General features: G+C 40.1%; 1 protein-coding gene across 8 annotated transcripts in view; it reads left to right on the forward strand.

Annotated features, from left to right (window-relative positions):
- MDGA1 (MAM domain containing glycosylphosphatidylinositol anchor 1) overlaps positions 1-20,180 on the forward strand; it is a 379,759-nt gene that overhangs the window by 102,855 nt on the left and 256,724 nt on the right. For all 8 annotated transcript variants that reach the window (XR_013540404.1, XR_012084138.2, XM_078383035.1 and 5 more), the window contains exon 2: positions 9,835-9,974. Coding sequence is in view for 6 of the 8 variants with exons in the window: in XM_078383035.1 (XP_078239161.1) it covers positions 9,835-9,974 (140 nt within the window). In the remaining 2 variants the exon portion in view is untranslated. The remainder of the gene's footprint in view (positions 1-9,834; positions 9,975-20,180) is intronic.

The raw sequence follows: 20,180 nt of genomic DNA on the forward strand, positions 1-20,180 counted from the left end.
TCCACTATAACACATTGGGTATCTTTAAAAAATACACTTCTCCCCTCAACAACCTCTCTGCTCCACTGGAGCAGGCTCATTTGGAGATGACATGAAAGAGGGCCTTCTCAGTGGTTGCTCGCAGGCTGTAGAATGTGCTGCCTCATGAAGGTAAACTGGTCATCTCCCTCTTGTCCTTCCACCATCCAGCAAAGACTTTTCTTCTCAGGCAGGCTTTTAAGCAGCCAACGGGGGTCTCACAAAAGTGATGCTTATTGAATTTAGATATTTTTGAATGCTTCTTAAAATATTTTTAAAAATATTTTAAATTGAGGTTTTAATACTGATGGATGTTCAGTTGTTTTTAGTATACTTTTATGGTATTTGTAACTGTGATTACTGTATAGTTTTATTTGTTTATTTGTTTGTGAGCCACCTTGGGGCCCAGGGGAAGGGATGTGGAATATAAATGGCACATATATAAATAAATACAGTACTGGTCAGATGCTTAGGATGGCAATTCTCAGTACTCATGAACTGTGGCCTTGATGACAGATGGAATGTGTCCCATGAAAGTTCATTTCCAAATTATTAATACTGTGTGTGTCCCCCCCTCTTTCCTCTGGAGCATAACCCTCATACACCAGAATGCACTGAGTGATTTCAGGAGTATTTTCTGACTGCATTGGAATTGCAGTGTGTTGAGGGTTAGCAGCAGGTTAGATTGCTGTTGGACTTAGGATTTGCTCAGCACTATAAATGTGTTTAGAGGACTGCCAAGAATGTCCAGGCTTCAGATCAAGGCTACCTATGCACAGACTGTTCTAAGCTGGTGCTGAAACAATGAAGAATGTGAGGTGGAACTATGTGCTCCTGTTTAAGTGTGTTCATAGTGCTGTATTAAATAATGCCTGAAGATGGCTCTTCTTTTTCCTGGACCTACTGAGAATTACATCTATCAACCCCCTTCCTGTCCTTTGAAATGGGGCCAACCTACCAGCAACCCGAGTGCATCCGTTCACATTTTTGTCATGTAATTCACTGCAAAACAGCATGGGGTATTTTTTGTTCCACTACATTATATTGGCTGGAACAGTAAAGCATCCCTGTGGAAAAAATAATGGTGTTATTAGGACAATTTTTGTTTTAGCCATTTTCGTCTGTTTCTTAAAAATAAATTGTATCCAGACAGTACCTGAATCTTTTCAGCTCTTCAGGATCATAGTGTCTTTGTCTTATAGGTCTAGTTCTATGTGAAACAAAATTGCTCTGTCCCATCCTGGTGCATGAAGATGACTTAGGAAAATGGCTGCATTCAGAGTACAACATTTGCTTTGGATATTAGATGGGCTTAAAATATTTCAATTTTGACTTAAAATGTTGCTTTCCCCATTTTCAGAAATCCGCTTCTTTTCCCAGTGCTGCTTTTTATGAGCATGGCCATCTTTTTCAGTAGTTGAAGTCCCATAAGCCTCACATATTATGGTAATAATAGTATTGTACAGTACATTGCTTTGGGCATAAAGGGATTTTATACTCTTCCATTTCTTTTCATTTTAATGTATATATACATCAATTGAAGGGTTTGTTCCAAACCCCACCATAGAGGTCAAGTACATGTGACGGCCAGGCATATTCAAGGGTGCCACGGCAGGATATTTGGGCTGTAAAGCCTTTATTGCTGCTTATAATTTTATCTGCACGTATTTGTAAGCAATGACTTTCCTTCGAGCATTTTTGGAATTGGTTTGTTTTACAAAAGCATTGCTTCGGTGTTACTTGTTGTGTGTCTTTCTATTTAGACTACTGCAGTGCACGACTGCCTTTGAAAAGAGAATGGAATCAGCACGGGCCATTCTCATCATTTTATGCCAGTAATTTTCAATCCACAATGGGAGCCGATCCATATCTAAACTCAGTTGAAGCCCAAGTCCAAACTGGATTTTTAACTGGATTATCTAAAGCAGTGGTTCTTAACCTTTGTTACTCGGATGTTTTTGAACTGCAACTCCCAGAAACCTCAGCCAGCGCAGTTGGTGGTGAAGGCTTCTGGGAGTTGCAGTCCAAAACTCCTGAGTAACCCAAGGTTAAGAACCAGTGATCTAAAGGATTGCTTCTTTTGCACTGAGATCTTGAAATCTCCTTCAGAAGCTCTTCTTATGGTAGAGCCACTCCGGTGATGAATTGCAGGTGACTATGAGAGAAGGGTCTTGTTTTGCTGGTAGCAGCCCTCCTCCTCCCCCAGTGTGACATACTTTTCTGGGAAAAGCTGATCTTTCATCTCCATTATCATTTGTGTGGCAGCAGGTGAAAATATTTTGATTGTTCTAGGCAATTTAAGATCATTTCAGCTTTGCTGTGTGATTTTGCTTTTTGTGCGTTTATTTATACAATTACCTCTCCATGTATCATCTGTTCATTTTGGTTAGTTTCTTTTCATTTTTGAGGGGGCGGTGTTTTCTTTATAGTTTTTATGGAGTTTTACTAGGGTTGGAAAGAAAACTCACTAAATTCCTTATTTTCATTGATTTTCTCAGTCACTGAGAATGTTCACTCCAGAATTTTGAAGTCGTCGTGAGATTGTTTGCCTCCAGCCAAGAGAGAAACAATGAGCTTCTTCTCTTCACATGCCACCAGTCTTTCCATGTTGTGTAAAATGATTCTTCTGCTATTTGCCTTTGAGTAGCAAAGCACAGGCATATACTACAGAATGAATGGATGATTGATTGTTAATATAGAAGCAAGCCATCTCAGCCTGCTTTTACTATATATGGCTATGGGCAAAACTTATATTTGCATATGGATTATTATTTTATTTGAAGATAATTAATATGATTAACTTTATGTAGTTAGGCCAAACTTTTTGTGATAGTATTTATTTGTGTTTTGTATCCCTGTTTATCAGGGGTAAAGTGGGGGATCATCAAGACAGATCATCATGAGTGGTATTGGTGGGAATGCTGGCATTCCCACAGGAGTGACGTATTATTTGTGTCATTAGACTAATCATTGTTTCTGCTACTGTACTTCAGCTCTTGGCTTCAGTACTGCGAGTCCATGGGATAATATGTCAGCGTGCATCATTTTCACAATGAGTGCCTTTGGTTGTTGTAGGTTTTTTGGGCTGTTTGGCTGTGTTCCTCCAGAACACAGCCAAACAGCCCGAAAAACCTACAGCCACCACCAGATCCCTGGCCGAGAAAGCCTTCGAGAATACAATGAGTGCCTTCTTTGCCTGCTTTCCTCTTCTATCTCCACTTCTTTGTTTTCCTTTCTACTATGCTTCTGTGATCATTAGTGTAGGCCACTGTGTTGTGTCTGGGGCTGTTTTGTGGCTCTGGCATCGTCTGGGGAAAGGTCATATGGACTGGAAGTGGAAACCCCAAATTGGAAAAGACAACACTTGGAAGTGGCTTCTGAATTAAAAAAAATTTGAGAGTTTATGTGTTAAACAGCAAGGAGAAGGTGCCAATCTGTTTAAAACATGAAATGCAGCAATGCACTGCTTTTGGCTGAAAGACCCTTGTGGGATGAGAGCAAGGCAGTCTAGGGGCATGGGAAACAAGAACTGTCTTAGGGACTGCATGTGACCCCAGGTAGTATCTTTCCATTGCCTGTTGTAACCCTATGCCCACATAATCTCTAGAGTGTGTTTTTTGTTTGCTTCTATACAAAGGTTGAACAGGTGTTTTATAAATGAAAACAGCAGTGGGAGCCAGTAGTGGATCAAAGAGACCTCCACCAGCAAACAGACACAATGCAGACATGGAAGGGACACAACTGAAACAAGTATTTGAGTAGAAGCTGCATCTTTAATAAAAAGAGGGTGGTGATTATCTGGTGGGTGGGTGGAAACTTCACCAGCAAGCATCTGTTTCCAGAAAACAGAGCTGTTGGCATTCATTTTATTCCCACAGTTTAGCAAGAATTTAACACCCACTGCAAGACTATGGAGATCTAAAGAGGTTGGGTTGGGAAGGCAGAGGAAGGCAGGTCCTATGTGCTGTCTCTTTAGGGGGCAAACTCAGAAGACCTCAGTGCTAACAATCCTTGCCTTGTGGGAGGGATAGAGAAGAATGCATTGGAGAATGCATTGGAAGCCATTGGAGCCCTTACTCAGACCTCATAAGGCAAGATGAATCTCGTCAATTCACTTAGGTCCATGTTTCTTAATAGCCAGATGCATCTCTGTTTAATGAATAAGTGTTAGAGTCAAATAAATATTACAGATAATTCATCATTAGAAGCTGATATCACCTCTAGAGATACAGTTCAGGTAGACATTTGTGTGTGAGGAATCAGATTTGCAAATGACTCCTGTGTTTATCTTCTGAAAATGATCCCACCCTGAACCAAGGTAGTTGGCAAATTGTGAGCACTGAGAAAAGCAACCATCAGATCCGTTGGCAGCTAGTGATTCCAGTCATGATGTGAATCCATTCCACGTTTTAGTCTAAAGGAGCTTTCCGAGGTGCTGAGGCCTATCCACCCAGTAGGTTTAGAACCCTGGATAACTTCTATAAAGTGCAGATTGAGACCTATAATAGATTGACAGCACTACCAAAATTGGAGTGACCAGCCACCACTGAATCAGATGCTTTCAAAAGTTCAATTTTCAACCCCCTTTCTAATGACAGGTTATCTGTAATGTATGATTTGCCTTTCAGTCTATGTGTAATGCTATTTCTGTCTTTAAAGGCAGGAATCTAATGACTGAGAAGACTAAAATTGTATTATGGCAAGATACCTCTTAACATGCAATTTGGATTTTTATGTTAAACTCTGTTCAGGAAATTCACATCTCAGGTAGAGTACATTTGCTGAAGAATAACAGAAGTATGGTAAATGAAGGCTGTGCATTGATATAATAGCGTGGGCTGAGATTCAGGATATAAACAAGGGGAATTCTGTACAATCAACAGGAGGAGATTAACACATACAATTTGCTCTCCAAAAGGGAACTAATCCTCTCACAATAGTCTATTTTTGCCTCATATTGTAAATATACACCTTAAAAACTATTCTAACACACACACCATAAACTTCTTACATACCAAGTGCGTATAACAATAGAAAACATACATTAACTACCTTTAAACCTTTCATAATGGGATTCAAAAACACAATTTTCCATACGAATAATTATAATTAATTCTTCCATTCATGGCATTAAAAATGCCCAATATACCAAATAATTTTCAAAACAATGTTTTATTTTCTCATGCAACTGGTAGATAAACTTTTTCCATCTTTAACATCTGTCTTATTGATTTATTGATTTATGGTCTTTACCTCCCCTCCTTTTTTGTAGTCTACTGGTGCAAATCTGTTATGTTGAATTGTTTCTGATATATGGTGTTCTACATAGTAGCCTATGAACTAATAACCTCCAAAAGCTACTGGCATTAACAGCTTTGCTTATATTTTGCAAACTAAAAGCCATGGTTCGTTTACTGAATTGATCCATCTCACATTCTTCTTTCCTTTGCTTCAACTTTTCCTAATTTTATTCTCTTTTCCAGTGAGTCTTCTTTTTTTTAATGGTGCATCCTAAGTACAATAGCCTTACTTAAGTTATTTTACCTTCTAGTCAGGAGGTCAGGCATCATCTAACCTAAAACCTATTTATTTATCTTTCTGGCACTCCATGGTATCAGTAAAGCTCCTCTCCCACATCCCATTGTAAACTGGTTCATTTCTTTCCTGTCAATTTTCTTTATTGTCCAACTTTCACATCTGCATATAGCAATTGAGAATACCATACTATCAATTATTTTGGCTTTGGTGTCCATCTGTATATCTTTTCCAGTTCCTTTATATCTGACCTTCCAAGTCTTAGTCTACTTCTGATTTCTTGGTTGCAGTTGCCATTCTGATTGATGATTTGAACCAAGGTATAGCAAATCTTTAACCATTTCAGTTTCTTCATGGTCAACATTAAATTTATGTAATCCTTCTATAGTCAGAAAATAGCCTTAGCATGTTCTTCTTTAACCTTCCTCAGTCGTTGCTTCAATTCATTACCACTTCTCACTCCTTCATCTGAAACTAATCCAGCTTTCCCTATAATCTGTTCTGCATATACATAAATTGAGCCTATAGAGGCATAAAATGCATTGTCTGATATGTTTGCTTACTGGAAACCATTCAGTTTCTCCATACTCTGTGCAAACAGTAGCTTCTTGTCCAGAGTATTGGTTGGTTGGTTGGTCGGTTGGTCGGTTGGTCGGTTGGTCGGTCGGTGCCAGACAATCAAATACTGTAAAATCGTGGAACACCCATTTATTTTAGACGAGGTATGGTTTTTCCGTGATCTACACACTCAAAGGCTTTACTGTAATGTATAAAGCACAAACTAATTTTATTCTGAAATTCTGTGTATATTTGCAATAAAATCTCTTAATGCCTCTTGGTCTTCTGAATCCAGCTTCATCATCTGTCATTTCTTCTTTCATATACTGTATAGTAAACGCCTTTATTAGAAAATATTGAGCATAACTGTGCTTACATGAGAAACTAATGCAACAGTCTTAATAGTTTTACTAGTATCCCATCTATTGCTGGCAGTTTATTTCATCCAGTTGCTTTGACCGCAGTTTTCACTTTACATTCTTAACCTAAATTGGTTTTTAAATCTTTTGTTTCCAGTTAATATCATCTTTTTGATCTCTGCACTTGCCATATGGTTAGCAACGGTGTATGTAATTATCTATTCAGTTGTCTGAAGTGCGTATTTGCAGTTGAACAAAGTGCTGGCTACATAGAATGCTGTGAGTCAATCTTCTGCTTCATTTCTCACTTGTAGGCCAAATCTTCTCAAGAAAATAAGTAGGCATAGGGGGTTTCTAGCTCCAGGGTGGGGAGCCTTTTTGTGGTGAAAAGATGCTGCCATGCGGCTTTCCAAAACCTAGATGATGTAAGGAGCTATCGCTGCACCGGATGTCAAAAACTGAGGCCACACCCCCACCATTTGCAATGTTTCCAGCCAGCTCAGTCAGGCAACTTTATGTTGTGTCTTCCCTCATTAGGAAGTATGCAGAGTGGGCAGGGACGTTATTAAGACATCTTGCTCAAAGAGTGCTTTTTGGGTGGCTCATCGCACTCTAGAATTAGCTGTGCCCACACCAAATCCTCTCCAGTTAGGAGAGGTACTGTATGGGCAATGGCTTGCTATATATGGCCTGAAGACTTTTCAATCTGGGCCCAGCTTTGCTTTCCCCCCAAGCCTTTTCTAATAATGGCTTCCAGTTATGTCCTTCATTTTTTAATTGTTATGTACTGTTTAAATATTTTATTAATGGTATACACACGTACCCCTCTAGAGATACCATTTACTGAACTTCCAACACAATTTCAGTGATGTTTTTCCTGAGGAGGAATTCCTCAACTTGAATTTTTGCTTTAGGCAAAATGTCAGGCTAGATGGATTAGCCATAGGATCAAAGTCATGGTACCTCTAATCTGCAGTAGTAGGAAGCATGTTATCCTCAAGAAACTTCCTGTTATGCTTTTTTTATTGGTGGTGGTGCTGGGAGTAGGTGTCTGGAAGTACCTTTTAATTACTTATTTGTCCTTCGTTACTTTCCCAAACCTTGAATTAATTAATTGAGAATATGAGCCGCTTGGGAGCAATCATAGCTATGTCTTTGGTAAAATGGCTCTCATCTGTCCTGAGTTCATGGGATGGTCTAGGAACATAATTAGTTGCCTGCGTTTTAACCTATGTTTTTTGCATTTATTGTGTGCTACATTCAAAAGAGCAATAGGAAAGAAGGTGTATTTTGCAATTAAGCATCTGCCCAATTAATGGGGTTTGTAAAAACAACCAGATGGCTTAAGCAAGCGAATCTAGCCACACACTGCAAAAAGAAAAAAAGATCAAGAGACCATTTCTGCGTGAATAACCCCTGTTTGGAGGCTCCTTTAACCCACTATCTGTACCTGTGGTATTACTCATCGAAGAGGCTAGGAGATGTTTCACTAGATGACTAAATAAAAAGCCGATTTGTGATGGGCCACTTAAAAGTGGCAGATCCATATGGTAAGCTGCCATACACAAATGGCCCTCCACATAAATTGTCCATAAGAGCTAGGCAGCAAGGTGGTGGGGAATCCATGAAAGGGAATTATTTAAATATTGACAGAGAGGTTGCTTAATATTTAAGTCTGGAAGAGAAGCATAAGATGCTGTGACAGAGATGTTGTGGAACCATTCCCTTTCACAGTGTCCTTGTGTCTCTTTTTATTTATGCATTTTTTGGCTTTGTTGTTTATTCTCACAAGCCCTAAATCTCCCTTTCTAGGTTTATATAAATGTTTCATCTGCCCAATATTTGTGTACTTAGTCAACATTAATCCCTTGTCCTCCTGGGAAGGGCAGGCCTTCCATCTGCTCAGCTCCGTCAACGGAGCTTTGCACTTTGTCTCGGGCATGCTTGTTTTTTAATGACAGCAGAGGTTCATGCGAACAGAACAGCAGGAGGTCTCTGCAGATGTTGAAGGCTGGAGAAGGAGGGGTTGTGATGAGCTCTGGTGTGTTTATTGTAAGGGCGTTGAATCTATTAATCCACCATTGTTTGAATAGTACTTGGGGAGTAATCCTACCAATAAATCACTGGTGAGCTGGAAAGAGAGAAAGGAGGCAAGTGAGGAGATCCTTTGTAATAATTATTGGGTTGATTCATGAAGAATGGTTACTCACACATACATTTCCACCTATGAGAACAAGTTGAATAGTTGTTAAAATGCAATTCCGATCTTATTTCATGTATCATCTGATGTAATTTAGAGTTTGTAGCAATGAATGCAGTCTTTCATTTCTGAAGAACCTACCTACTAATTTTTATACAACTGCTTGGATGGCTTCCTTGCCTGTTGTACAAGTGTACCTCACTTGGCACTGATCCAGAAATAGTAAGGATTATCCCAATATGCTTTTTAGTGGGAAATTCAGCCTAGATTTAAGCCATGCTTTGTTCCAGTTTGAAGAGCTTTTCCCTTGCTCCCATGTCAACCTGAAGAACTATTGGTTGTTGTGGGTTTTTCAGGCTCTTTGGCCGTGTTCTGAAGGTTGTTCTTCCTAACGTTTCACCAGTCTCTGTGGCCAGCATCTTCAGAGGACAGGAGTAGCACTCCATCACTCCATCTACCATATTTTTTCATGTATAAGACAACCCAAAGTATAAGACAACCCCCCCCTTTTTAACCCAAAATTAGAAAAAGCTGGGATCAAAGGGCTCCCTTTTTGCTAAGCCCCGTGCTTTCTCAAAAGGCAAGGAAAGCGGCTGTCAAAGTGACCCTTGCTCCCCATCCTTTTTGCTAACCTTCGTGCCTTCTTAAAAATCGAGGGTGTGCTGGAGATGGCTCCCCTTCCTTTTTGCTAGACCCAGCATGCCCTCGCCTTTTGAGAAGGCACGGAGGCTAGCAAAAAGGCAGCAACACCTCCCCTTCCTTTTTGCTAAAGCCCCGTGCCTTCGTAAAAGGCAGTGGTAAAGAGCTGCCTTCTGTGCATAAAACGACCCTCATTTTTCCCCCCTCAAATTATTTAAGGAAAAAGTATCATTTTATACACGGAAAAATACAGTACTTGATTTGGCTGTTGAGAGCTGTAGCGTTCTCTCAAAACTTCAAATGCTTCTAGACTGTTTTAATGGGGTCAAAAATGTTATCCCTCTAGACATTTTGAACATCAACTCACAGAATCACAGGCAGCAGGATCCATATTAAGGGACTGTGGGAACTCCTGTTCATAAGAACCAGGGAGGTGGGACAGCTAGAGCATGACGTAAGGAAAAGGAATGCATTCTATACAACTTCAGTTCCATAATTCTTCTCTTTCTCTCTCCCTCTCCATAGCTCCTGCTCAGGCCCAGATCATCCATGCTGGGCAGGCATGTGTTGTAAAGGAAGATAACATCAGTGAACGAGTATACACTATTCGGGAAGGTGACACCCTTGTTCTGCAGTGTGTGGTTACAGGGCACCCACGACCACAGGTAACCTTTCTGCCTCTATTACTATCTACCCTCCTTTCACTCTTTATGCATTATTGGGCCAAATGCCCAATACAGTGGCGCCTCGCTTGACGATATTAATTTGTTCCAGCGAAATCGCTGTAGAGCGAAAACGTCGTCAAGCGAAATAAAAAAGCCCACTGAAATGCATTGAAAATCATTTAGTGCGTTCCAGTGGGCTGAATACCTGCTCGTCCAGCGAATATCCTCCATACGGCGGCCATTTTTAGGTGCCTGTTAAGCGAAAAATGCCTCCTAAAAACAGCGGGGAGCCATTTCGAGCAGCCGGTGGCCATTTTGAAAACCCAACGATCAGCTGTTTTGATCGTCGTAAAGCGAAAAAAACCCATTAAAACATCATTTTGCGATCTCAATTGCGATTGCAAAAACATCGTTGTGAAGTGGATTCGTCGTTATATGGGATAATAGTTAAGCGGGGCACGACTGTAATGCATAAAGGTGTTCCCTTGTCTTTCAGTAAAGATGTTTCTGTGAGCATCTGCTGTCGATGAGTGTCTAGCTTGCAAGAATAACCAGTGTCCTGATTAATCAGAATGCTTTGCTGATTTCATTGTTATGAACAGCATTGCATCTATACAACAGTGAAACCCTTTTTTGTTGTTGTTTTGGTTGTGCCAAAGATATGAATTCAGAGCTTTTTGAAGCAAATACTTGACCAAGCTAAGTCTCATCATCTTATTTCCCAATGTGGCCATCACACAGCTGCCAGTGGAGGCTGACTTTGAAGTGCTACTGACCTTTCCTGGAATCCCAAGGTGCACGGGTGAGAGACAGTCCTAACACAGCAAATGATGCATGCAGACAAACTCCCTACTTAGGAACACCATAGCTAAAAGCCAAGAGGTGGCTAAATGCACATTGGAGAGCATGATATGATGTGAAGAGGGGCCTCCAATGAATACCGTACATCAGGTACAGGAAGAAAAGAAAGCACTTCCCTCCTTTTCTGCTCATATTCTCTTTCATTGCCTTAGTAGTCACAGAAGGAGAGGGACTGTGACTGACAAGCCATTCTTCTGTATGGGTTCACTGGCAATAAAATGTTTGCAGAGGGGAAAGAGGACACTACAAATGTAAAAGAGCAACATAGCCTAAAACATTCAAAGTGGGAGAGCAGTTCACCTAGCAAAAACACATGCCCTCCCTCTTATCGCAGTATAACCCTACCATTAAGCAGGGTAGAGGGGCTGCCTCAAATATAGGGAAACATTTGTGATCTTTTAGGGGACAGAGCTGAGTATAACAAATGGCATGCCCTGATGCATCAAACTAATTTCCTTCCCTTAGCATTTTGCTACCTGCCCCACAAGTAACAAATAAACTGAGTTTGTTCACCAGTTTTGAAGTTTGATTGCTTCTGTACATGGGGTGTCCTTTGTTTTGTGCAGCAAAATGGCTTGGGTTGACCTGGTATGTTGTCCTTCAAGATGGACAACATCTAAATTCTTGTTACTCTGGGGGGAAAAACACCCTACATGTTCTGCTCACATGTAGGCATATTCTAAGATATATCTAATGTGAATTTGCTACCCTGTAACCTATTTCGTATCGATTGTGTTGAAGGGAGCATGTGGAAGATCAATTAATGAGTGATTTCTCCTTCATAGCCAGGATTATAAAAGTATGGAAACATGGCAGAACACTGTTGTTTAGGAAAAGGTTTCAAAAAGCTATTCTCCTTTTGATGTTTGCATCTATAGCTATAGACCACCCAAATTATTTAGCCTCAGACTTCAATCTCGATAAATTTTGAACATTTAAAAGGAATTTTGAAAGAAGGTAGATGTAAATTCTCCCCATAGTCCTTGAAATCACTCATATTTATTTATTTATTTATTTATTTATTTATTTATTTATTTATTTATTTATTTGGTTTGTACCCCGCCCATCTGGTCTATAAGACCACTCTAGGCAGCAAATTTATCATACACTACTAAGTTCATGAGTAAGGCCAATGTGTGTATTTTAATATGGTCATTTAAACTGGTCATGTTCAGATCATACTAACACATAATACAAGAGCCATAAATAATTGAAAGTAATTTCACTAAAATCTGTGCAGACTACTTCCAAGTAAATATGGGTTTGGCTGCAAGTCGGTCCTGTTGCTTAGTGTAATATATCACATGAGAGAAGGCCTATTGAATTAATGGGATCAACTGTTCCATAGGTAAAAAGGTAAAGGTTTCCCTTGACATTTAGTCCAGTTGTGTCCAACTGTAGGGCGTGGTGCTCATCCCTGTTTCCAAGCCATGGAGCCAGCGTTTGTCCGAAGACAGTTTCCGTGGTCACGTGGCCAGCGCGACTAGACACGGAACGCTGTTACCTTCCCACTGTGGTGGTACCTATTTATTGCATTTTTACATGCTTTCAAACTGCTAAGTTGGCAGGAGCTGGGACAAGCAACAGGAGCTCACTCCGTTGCGTGGATTTGATCTTACGACTGCTGGTCTTCTGACCTTGCAGCACAAAGGCTTCTTCGGTTTAACCCGTAGCACCACCACGTCCTTTAGATGTTCCATAGATTCCATTAATTCAAATGGGCCTACTCTAACTGTGAGTTACTATCCTAAAGTTAGAGTAATCCTAGTTGAATCACAGGAACATATGGAGATGTTTACTCACCAATTCCCAATGATTCAGTGGCCTACTCTAGAGCAGTTTATGATAAGCAACAGGATTTTGGCTGTTGTATTGTCCGGAAAACAAATAAAGGAAAGGAAATTATTTTTCTTTTGTTCAACGCGGTAGGGAGGGAGATCTGTCCAAGAGCTGGCATTTCCAAAATAGAGTGGAGAAGCTGGCAGATCTAATATCCTGAGATGGGAAGTGTTTGTCTCTTGGACTATAATGCTATGCTGTCTGTGAGATTTATAGAGCTTTTGTCCAAAAACCTGATGTTTCCCATCTCTCGTAGTATCCCACACATTTCAAATCCTGTTTGGAAGAGGGCAGAGCAGAGCCTGCCTGAGACCTGTTCTTCCTCTGCTCATACTTTTTGGGACCTCCTTCAAATAATTTTGCTCCACAGTTCAGGCAATGTTTCTTGCTTTCAGCTATCCTCCTGGCAGTGTTGCCTGAAGCAAGTCACTTCACCTCACAACACAGGAGGCTAGGCTCTGGTGAACTGGCACGTTTCATATGCTCATCATCATGTAATTCTGAGATTTGCCTGTCATAATTTTTTCCAGAGAAGTTTTCGAACTGTATTTTTGTGAGTGTTGAAAGATGCAGCTTCACAGAATAGTAATAATAATGGCTTTGTCTGTCTTCCTAAAGAGCAAAATAATGTGATCTTGCTGGACTTTACTGCCTTTGGACAGTGAGGGCACTGTAACAGATAATATCCTGTTCCTTCTAGCAACAAACTTCAAGAGGCAAAAGTGACAGGAAAAAGAATGGAGAAATGGACAGTTCAGAAGGGCTCTGGGTACATTCAGAATGTGGGATATGAGAAATGCCCAAAATACAGAACAAGAACTTGTGCAGATGCCTGGAGCATAATTATGCCCATGTGTGAGTTGGCAACAGTTGGGCCCGCTGAATCCCATCTACTCCCTGGGCCATTTACTAGTGCAAGGAGATGAAAAGAACATGCATCTGGAGGGTGCAATGGGCCAACGCGCACCTGCAAGCGCCAGGAGGATGAAAGAGGAGAGGTTTTCCTACTAGCAAAGGGAAGGCCTAGGTGGCATGTGGAGAGGCCATGATGCTCAGTCTGGAAATGCCACAAGGTCACTGCACTGCTTCCCCAACAACCAAATTGGGAGGGGAGGAGATTTGTACTACTTAAAATCAACAAAGGAACTAGACTAGGAGAGAGAGAGAGAGAGAGAGAGATGAATGGAATGGAAAGTAGAGGAATAAGTGGCTTTCCAGTGGCCAGCTCATGCCTTGCACTTGAGTAAGCAATTACCTGTTCCCAGTAAGTCATGATCGCATTGAATTTAAGGGTTGCATGCCAAATGGACACTGGAACATTGGAACTTCCCTGTTTCATCTTCTATCAGCTTTCTTCCTCAGTACTTGTTAAGTAGTTTTAAAAGTTACAGGTATTGAGATGAATTGGGAAGAAGCATGAATGGCCAGAATAGTTATGCAACCATCCAATTCTTCTTATACACTGTCTCCGTCACCATCCCCTGCTTTTCCAAACCAAAGCATTGCCTCTTCACTTCTCTTCTGTCCTCTTAGTTAGTCATTAAGGTTCCATAGTATGGTCAAACTAAATAAATGAGGCTGAAATGAAAAAAAAAAAAAAGCAGAGGAAAGATTAAAGTACTGACTGAAGCAGCCATGCAAGCAGAATGCACTTTTAGAGGCTTCAGGCTCTAATGAGAGGACAGAGGCTAACTAAATCCCTCATGGGCAGCTATTAGCTGAGAAGCACTGGAGGAAGGCAGTGATGGGGGCTGTGAGACTTATAGTTTCATGTTTTCAGTCAATGGTACCTAGTATATAGGCCTACAAACCAGAATATGGTTTTTAAAAATAATGGCAGCAGAATATATTGCAGTATATTGGAGAAACATATATGCTTCATAGGACTTATCTGGTTCATACAAATGTTCTTGAATCTGCAAAATAGAAGTCACTGTGATCTGCCTCTCAAGACAGGGAACAACAGATGATAAGTAATTACAGTCTAAGATGTATTTCTCACCTACATCTGAAATGACAGTAATAGGTCGTATTAACCCCCAACACACGTATGATAAAATGTTTTTCTGGAACTCAGTCATAGAAAAACGAAGTTGGAAGGGGCCTACAAGGCCATCAAGTCCAACCCCCTGCTTATATTTATGAATTAATGAATACATAAATATTTTAGTATATCTTTTCATGTGATAACATTGCCCTACGTCTCTCAGGAGCCACGTGGTAGACGTCACAGTCATATTAACCCCCAACACACTAGGGATAAAATGTTTTTCTGGAACTCAGTCATAGAAAAAAATGAATTGTTGCTCTACATAAAGATGGCCTAGGCTATAAGAAGATTGCCAAAACCCTGAAACTGAGCTGCAGCACAGTGGCCAAGACCACACAGTTGTTTAACAGGACAGGTTCCACTCAGAACAGGCCTGGCCATGGTCGACCAAAGAAGTTGAGTGCCTGTGCTCAGCGTCATATCCAGAGGTTGGCTTTGGAAAATAGACGTATGTGTGCTGCCAACATTGCTGCAGAGGTTGAAGGGGTGGGGGTGGGGGTGGGGGTCAGCCTGTCAGTGCTCAGACCATACACCACACACTGAATCAAATTGGTCTCCAGAGCTGTTGTCCCAGAAGGAAGCCTCTTCTAAAGATGATGCACAAGAAAGCCTGCATATGGTTTGCAGCAGACAAGCAAATTAAGGACATGGATTTCTGGAACCATGATTCCTCTGGTCTGATGAGACCAAGATAAACTTATTTGGTTCAGAATGTGTCAAGTGTGTGTGGCAGCAACCAGGTAAGGAGTACAAAGACAAGTGTGTCGTGCCTACAGTCAAGCCTGGTGGTGGGAGTGTCATGGTCTGCGGCTTCATGAATGCTGCCGGCACCGTGGAGCTACAGTTCATTGAGGGAACCACGAATGCCCAAATTTGCTGTGATATACTCAATCAGAGCATGATCCCCTCCCTTCGGAGACTGGGCCACAGATGGATAATAATACTATAATTATTTATATTTATATAGTATAATTATATTTATAATATAATTTATATTTATATAATATAAATAATATTATATAAATAATTATTTATTTATATATTTATTTAAATATTTATAAATATATTATATAAATATTTATATAATTTATTTATTTATTTATTTTTATACCCCGCCTATCTAGTCATTTCGACCACTCTAGGCGGCTTACAACAAATGATAAGTTATAATATAATATAATATTTATATTATATTATATTAGTATTTGATAACTACGCCAAACACACCTCCCAAATGACCACTGCCTTGCTAAAGAAGCTGAGGGTAAAGGTGATGAACTGGCCAAGCATGTCTCCAGTCCTAAGCCCTATTGACTTGAACATCTGTGGGGCATCATGAAATGGAAAGTGGAGGTGCGCAAGGTCTCTAACATCCACCAGCTCTGTGATGTCACCATGGAGGAATGAAAGAGGACTCCAGTGAAGCTCTGGTGAAGCTCTGGTGAACTCTGTGCCCAAGAGGGTTAACACCATGCTGGAAAATAGTGGTGTTTAGAGTGTATCTGCTATACTTTGAATGTGTGTACATAAACATGTACTAGCAGAAACCGTTTTAAGCTTATTCAAGAAACAGTGTGGCTCCCAGGAGAGAACTGGTGGAAACTTAACAGAATTCAGTGCTCTTCCTTTAACTCTGGATGCAAAACTTAAAACAGACCAAACTTAGTTTAGAAAAAACACTTTGTATTTACGCATGGAACTTAAACAGTTTATCTTCAACATAACAACTTAACATAACAGCATAATATGATAACATAACAGCATATCCATATATAGTGACTGGTTACTCACAGCCTAGTATAATACAACAGCACGACTGCTCCTTTACCAGAGCAATATAACTGTTCCTATACCAGAGCAGTAAAGTAGTGCTCTCACAGAGCTACCTTTATACGGAGAAAAAGCCTCTGTAATCAGCAACATCTGCCTGAGGCTACTCAACCCTCAAACTCTGCCTGTTAACCAGCAACAGGTGTATGCTTGCACTTTACATACGATCTTTCTTACATATTTTACTTACATGAGTACATTACATATGTTCAAGACTTTAATTTACAATATAGTGACCTGATCCATTACAAATATCTTGACAGGCCACAAAAAATATTGGCACTTTGTGCCCCATTTGGACATTGTCACTTAGGGGTGTACTCACTTTTGTTGCCAGGGGTTTAGACGTTAATGGCTGTGTGTTACGTTATTTTAAGGGGACAACACATTTACACTGTTATACATACTATATACTCACTGCTTTACATTGTAGCCAAGTGTCATTTCTTCAGTGTTGTCACATGAAAAGATGTACTAAAGTATTTATGAAATGTGAGGGGGTGTACTCACTTCTGTGATACACTGTATCTGCCATGTGATTCTCCAAGTTTTTCCCGAATGCCTCCAGTGTTGGAGCACTTACCAACTCCCGAGGTAACTGGTTCCACTGCCGTACTGCTCTAACAGTTAGGATGGTTTTCCTGATATTCAACTGAAAGCTGGCTTTCTTTAAACACCATTAAAAGTTTTCTATCTGAATATCCCTACCCAACTTCTTAAGAAGAAAATTCCTTTTTCTGACATGTCATATGTCTACCTGGGTCATGTGGGGCCACCACTAGGAGGTCAAAGCATAGGTATGCACAACTGTGTGGTTAATTGTCTGCAGCAGTGCTTCCCAACCTTGGGTCCCCAGATGTCCTTTAACTAAAACTCCCAGGAGCCTTCATCACTAGCTTGGTTGAGCAGGATTTCTGGGAGTTTTTAGTCCAAGGACATCTGGGGACCCAAGGTTAAGAACCACTGGTCTAAGGAATGATTGACCATAACTGTGCCTGAAGAAGAACCTTACTGTTCATTGCTGTAGGCATGGCTATGGCTGGCCTGAAACACATGGATGGAATGTGTGCCCTATCCTGCATCAGATCATTGATCAGTCTAGGTTACTATTCTCTGTATTGACTGACAGTGGCTCTCCAAGGTTTCAGGCAGAGGTTGTTCCAGTGCTGCTTGGAGATGCCAAGGGTACAACCTGGAACTTTCTTCAAGCAGAGCTTTCCATCTGGGAGCTATAGTCCTCCATATGAACAGATCATTGTGACTAGACACCCATGTGATATTTGACTTCTCAAACAGCAACATGACCAGGTTTTAGTTAGTCCTTTCACTTAGAGCAATAGCCAGTGAGAAACATGGTATGTTTTAGTATTATAAGATGCTGCATATTTTTAAAGAGGCATGTTTCAGTTTGAAATATGTTCTCTCTCTTGGCACTCTTTATTTTATCTAAGAAGGTTCTATTGGCATTCAAAGAATAATTGTAACTGAAGAGGATGGGAATAGTACTGCTCCTGAAAGAAGGCATCCATATTGGACACTGAAGGGAAGGATAGTGGTTTGCCATCCGAGAACATCTAGTGAAAGGGGAAGAAAGGCAGCATAGGTAGAAAAAGAAGCAGTGGGAGAAGAACTGGAAATGATGGCACGGAAGCTCACCTCTTGGCTTCGTGGCTTCACTGAATCATGGAAACTGAGCTTGTGAGGAGGAGAAATGCAATTCTGTGCTTTTTATTTTCAAAGAAAAAAGAATCAATGGTTGTTGTGGTTTTTTTGGGCTTCTTGGCCGTGTTCTGAAGGTGGTTTTTCCTAACGTTTCGGCAGTCTCTGTGGCCGGCACAGTTTGCTGTCCTCTGAAGATGCCGGCCACAGAGACTGGCGAAACGTTAGGAAAAACCACCTTCAGAACACGGGCAAGAATCCCGAAAAACCCACAACAACCATTAGATCTCGACCGTGAAAGCTTTCACGAATACAGAATAGAATCAGTATGTTGACTTTAAAGTTATTGTGCTACAGTTAGGTTCTGAAGGTGGTGCCAAGAGGCAGGAAGTACTGGGCTAAGCTAAGTATAGATATCTTTGTAAAATCTTGCTATGACCAGTTTATCTACAGTCAATGAAATCTAACGTCTCTGCGATTCAATGTCCTCCATTTGTTTTTCTCTGTTTTCCAGTGTTTATTGTTGTACATTGTTATAAAACAATAAATAATACATTAAAAAGTAAAAGTAGTGGCAAGAAGGTTGATTTGTTATATCTAAATATACTAATATACTATATTACTTGTGGGCTGTTTTGAGGGAGGCCTTTCAAAATGACCCTGCTTGATATCATGTCTCTTGGCCTCTCTCATACAGTAGATATAATGTGCTTTTGGTGCTGTTGTTGTTGTTTAAATTGACTGTTTTAACTCCTTTCACTGATCCTTTATACATTTTTGTTATATGCCTCTTTATTTTATTATGTTGTAAACCGCCCAGCATAGTACATTGCACTAATGGGGCGGTGTATAAATCAAATAAATAAATGAATTTGTTGACCTGTAGTGTGAGGATTTAGTATATGATTTAAAATATATTTTATTTTATGCTGTTTGCTTCACTTTAGGTGTAAACCACCCAGAGTAGTTTTTACCACTAATCAGTGTGAGATACAAGTTCAATAAATAAATAAATATAAATAAATAAGTAAGTAAGTAAATAAATAAATAATTAAATAAATAAATAAATAAATAAATAAATAAATAAATGTGCGATTGGATGTACCCTTGGAAAAGTTGAACATGGCTGCACTTTCTGTAGAATCGGTTGGACATTTGTTTAACACTGCGATAATCTGTCATTCTGTAACATATTTTACGTTCTGAAGATGGCGGGTTCAATTCATCTCATTCCCAGGTGGTTCTGAGAGAGATTCCTGTTTAAAATTCTAGAGACCTGTTGCCAATTAGTCTGTTGGGTAGGCAATGTGTGGCCCTCTGTCAGTTGGACTATAGTTTCCATCAATCCTAGCTAGAGTAGCCATTGATAAGGGATGCTGGGAGTGTAGTCCTGCAGCATCTGAACGAAGATACATTCTAAGTCTCTGGTAAAGAAAATAGTAAGCTAAATGGACCAACAGTCTGATTAGACACCCATCTGTTCATCTACCATCTGAGAAATGTAACACATCTCAAAACTATCATCCCAATATAAGCCCATATTTTGCTATAGCTGTAGAAAAAAAATATTTAAGGACATAAACAAAAGGCCTCAGGCAAGTGTTGTATTCCAAACAGATCCCTATCCTCCAGTGTTGCTGCCTCTATGTATCTGATAAATTACTAAATATAATTCCTGTCCCCGCTGTTCCCTTGTTCTACAGTGCCAAATGTTCTGCGCTTTGAAATAAAACAGTTGCTTTAATAAATCAAGCAAATTAGCAGCCTGATCCTATACATGCTTATTTTGATTAAAGTCCTTTGGAGTTCACTGGAGCTTTCTCCCGAATGAAAATGTAAAGGTTTGCAGCCTCATAGTAAATACTGATATTGTACACCACCAATTTTTGTTTAGTTTTAGGTTGAAGGATTTGAACTGGTTAACAACAGATGTTATAACTGTGTTGGAGGCCTTCTCTCTTTCATGG

Source organism: Pogona vitticeps, chromosome 1 (assembly GCF_051106095.1).
Source record: "Pogona vitticeps strain Pit_001003342236 chromosome 1, PviZW2.1, whole genome shotgun sequence".
Taxonomy (NCBI): domain Eukaryota; kingdom Metazoa; phylum Chordata; class Lepidosauria; order Squamata; family Agamidae; genus Pogona; species Pogona vitticeps.